The sequence below is a fragment of the Myotis davidii genome, unplaced genomic scaffold (genome assembly GCF_000327345.1).
Source record: "Myotis davidii unplaced genomic scaffold, ASM32734v1 scaffold524, whole genome shotgun sequence".
In the NCBI taxonomy this organism is placed as follows: domain Eukaryota; kingdom Metazoa; phylum Chordata; class Mammalia; order Chiroptera; family Vespertilionidae; genus Myotis; species Myotis davidii.
Genome location: NW_006299263.1, coordinates 3,158,899 through 3,162,223, shown reverse-complemented (window position 1 = coordinate 3,162,223; position 3,325 = coordinate 3,158,899). Strand labels below are relative to the sequence as shown.

The 3,325-nt window shown below is 42.5% G+C and overlaps 1 protein-coding gene across 1 annotated transcript; it reads left to right on the top strand.

The window, feature by feature from the left end:
* Positions 1-572: 572 nt before the first annotated feature.
* LOC102751379 (disintegrin and metalloproteinase domain-containing protein 25-like) lies at positions 573-2,919 on the top strand. Its single transcript, XM_006774797.1, has 2 exons — positions 573-1,000; positions 1,356-2,919. The coding sequence occupies exons 1-2, from the start codon at positions 573-575 to the stop codon at positions 2,917-2,919; spliced, it is 1,992 nt and encodes a 663-aa protein (XP_006774860.1).
* Positions 2,920-3,325: the final 406 nt, after the last annotated feature.

Below are 3,325 nucleotides of genomic sequence, written 5' to 3'. Positions count from 1 at the left end.
ATATCCATATATTGAAAGAACAGTATCATAAATTTACATGTGTCCTTTTTCTAGGCTCAGTAAGTATTAATTGATGGCCAATCGCCATCCCTTTGTACATCCACACTGTCACTCTGCCTTCTATTATTTATGAGTAAACAGGCAAATGCATGCAGTGCACTGAGTCTTGTCTGGAGCCAAACACTAGCTCATTTTTAACCCTTTGCTTCCACCTGAACCTTATGACCCCCATCTCTGTCCCTGCTCTTCATTTTTACTTTTTTTTAGTGTTGCTTCTCTGATGATGTGCCTCTCCCAGAAGTCAAAATAAAGGTCAGCACTGCATAGAGCCAGGGCAGATAGAGGAGACACAGCAGTGATGCTTCATGCCCTGCCCTTCTTTCCGCTCACCAGTGGCTGCATAAGGTGGCTCCACAATGGCTGTGGGTGAAGCCTTGGTGCATGTGAAGGTAATCCTTCTTCTGCTCTGGCAGGGGGTGTTTCTGTTTCTTTCTGGATGGTCCCAGATTGGGAACTCTCAACGTAACGGTCCCCCAGAAGTGGTGATTCCCATGAGGCATGCCAGCAGCACGATGCCTCTGGGCTGGCTCACTTACAGCCTGCATTTTGAGGGGCAGAGACACATTGTGCACATGAAGGTCAACAAGAATTTTCTATCCAGACACTTCCGAGTGTTTACCTACACAGACCAGGGCGCTCTCCTTGAGGACCAGCCTTTTGTAAAGAATGACTGCTACTACCAGGGTTATGTGGAGGGGGACCCAGAATCCCTGGTTGCCCTCAGTACCTGTTTGGAGGGTTTGCAAGGAATACTACAAACAAATGACCTTGTTTATGAAATACAGCCCAAGAGACTTTCTACCACCTCAGAACATTTCATATATAAAGTGGACAGTGAGGAGACACAATTCCTACCCATGAGATGTGGAGTAACAGATGAAGAAATAGCACAACAACTGAAGTTTCAAGAGAGTGCTAATTTCACTTTGATGCAGAGTGGGTATGATGTCTGGTGGACACACAGGCGGCTTCTTGAACTGGCAGTGGTGGTAGACCACAATCGCTATCTTCATCACCGAAGTAACACCACAGCTGTGCAGTATGAAGTATTACTTGTTGTCAACGGAGTAGATAACTTTTTGCATTCACTGGATATTGATGTGGTTTTAATGGGAATTGAGGTCTGGACTGAAAAAAATCTCTTTACAATAAATACCATACGTGGTCTCCTGAATGAATTTTCCACATGGAAGATAACTAGCTTGAATAACCGCATTCCCCATGATGTTGCACATCTTTTTGTAAAGCATGACTTTGGTATTACTGTTGGCTTATAATTTCACTTTGATGCAGAGTGGGTATGAAGGCTGGTGGACACACAACCGGCTTCTTGAACTGGCAGTGGTGGTGGACCACTATCGCTATCTTCATCACGAAAGCAACACCACAGAAGTGCAGTATGAAGTACTACTTATTGCCAATAAAGTAAATAACTTTTTGACTTCATTGGATGTTGATGTGGTTTTAATGGGAATTGAGGTCTGGACAGAAAAAAATCCAATTAAAATAAATAACATAGTAGATCTCCTGGAAGAATTTTGCATTTGGAAGCAAACTAGCTTTAACAGCCGCCTTCCACATGATGTTGCACATCTTTTTGTAAAACATAGCTATGGCGTTACTCTTGGCATAGCCTTTATTGGAACAGTATGTAACTTTACATATAATTGTGGAGTGGAAAGTTTAATGTACAATAACTTGTATACAGTTGCATACACTATGATCCATGAGATTGGTCATAATTTCGGTATGCTACATGATGGACCAACTTGTTCATGTGGACATAAAACCTGCGTAATGTTTTCAGGTATATCAGGTACAACAAGATTCAGCAACTGCAGCTATGCTAGCTTCATCAACACCACAGCAAGTCAAAACTGTATGTACATTTCATCTAATACAGGGAACATCTTCACACTTGCATGGTGTGGGAACAGTGTGGTTGAAGAAGGAGAAGAGTGTGACTGTGGCGCTTTACATTTGTGTATAAATGATCCCTGCTGTGAGTCAAATTGCATTCTGAAACCTGGGGCTGCTTGTGCTTCTGGGCTTTGTTGCAAAGACTGTCAGATCCTGCCTACAGGCGAAATTTGCAGACAAGAGGAAAATGACTGTGATCTCCCAGAGTGGTGCAATGGGACATCCTACCATTGTCCAGAGGATGTGTATGTGCAGAATGGGATGCCATGCAAGGACGGTGGCTACTGCTATGAAAAGAGATGCAATAACCGTGAAGAGCAGTGTAGGAACATATTTGGCAAAGAGGCCAAGAGTGCAAATCAGAGTTGCTACATAGAAATGAACACCCGCGGTGACCGTTTTGGGAACTGTGGTTTCAAGTACTCTAGATATGTAAAATGTAACATCTCAGATACCTTGTGCGGGAGGATTCAGTGTGACAATGTGACAGAACTTCCCCTTCTGAGAGATCATTCTACTGTGCACTGGACTCACTTCAATGGCGCCACCTGCTGGGGTACCGACTACCACTTCGGGATGACCATACCTGACATTGGTGATGTGAAAGATGGGACAGAGTGTGGGTCAGAACATGTCTGCATCCAAAGGAAGTGTGTCCATAGGTCACTTCTGGTAACTAGTTGTTCACCTGAGACCTGCAATCTGAAAGGAGTCTGCAACAACAGGCAGCACTGCCACTGCAACACAGAGTGGGACCCTCCCTTCTGCCTGAAAAAAGGCAGTGGAGGTAGTATAGATAGTGGCCCACCTCCTGGGAGGAAAGAGAATGAAAAGCACCAAGGGAAGAGTTACCTGCTAATATTTTGGCTTATTCCTCTTTTGATAGTCTTAATATGTTGGCTATTTTTCCTCTTTACTTGCATCTTAGGCAACAGCTAGGGAAAAAGAAGGAGAATGTTCCAACTTTACTTGAGAAAGAAAAGCAAAAGTTATGATTTAAAAAAAATCCAAATGTATTAACTTTCCCATGTATTAACTTTGTCTCCTTGCAGTAAAACTATGACAGTAGGTGGCACAGACCATTGACAAAAAATCTCCAAGATATTTTCTCATTCAGGATCATAAACATTAGCCATTAAAAATAAGCCAAATTTACTAATTCTGAACATATTTCAACATTCCATTATTTTAAACAATGTTAGTAGCTAGTTTTCCATGGAACAGGTCTCTTTTGGTCTCTTGAGCAAAGGCACAGCTCATGGATTATTTGTACTTGTTTTTAATTGGTTTCTGAATGGTCCCAGCTTTGGCATATCAATATCTTAATTCCAGACATCCTTCCCCT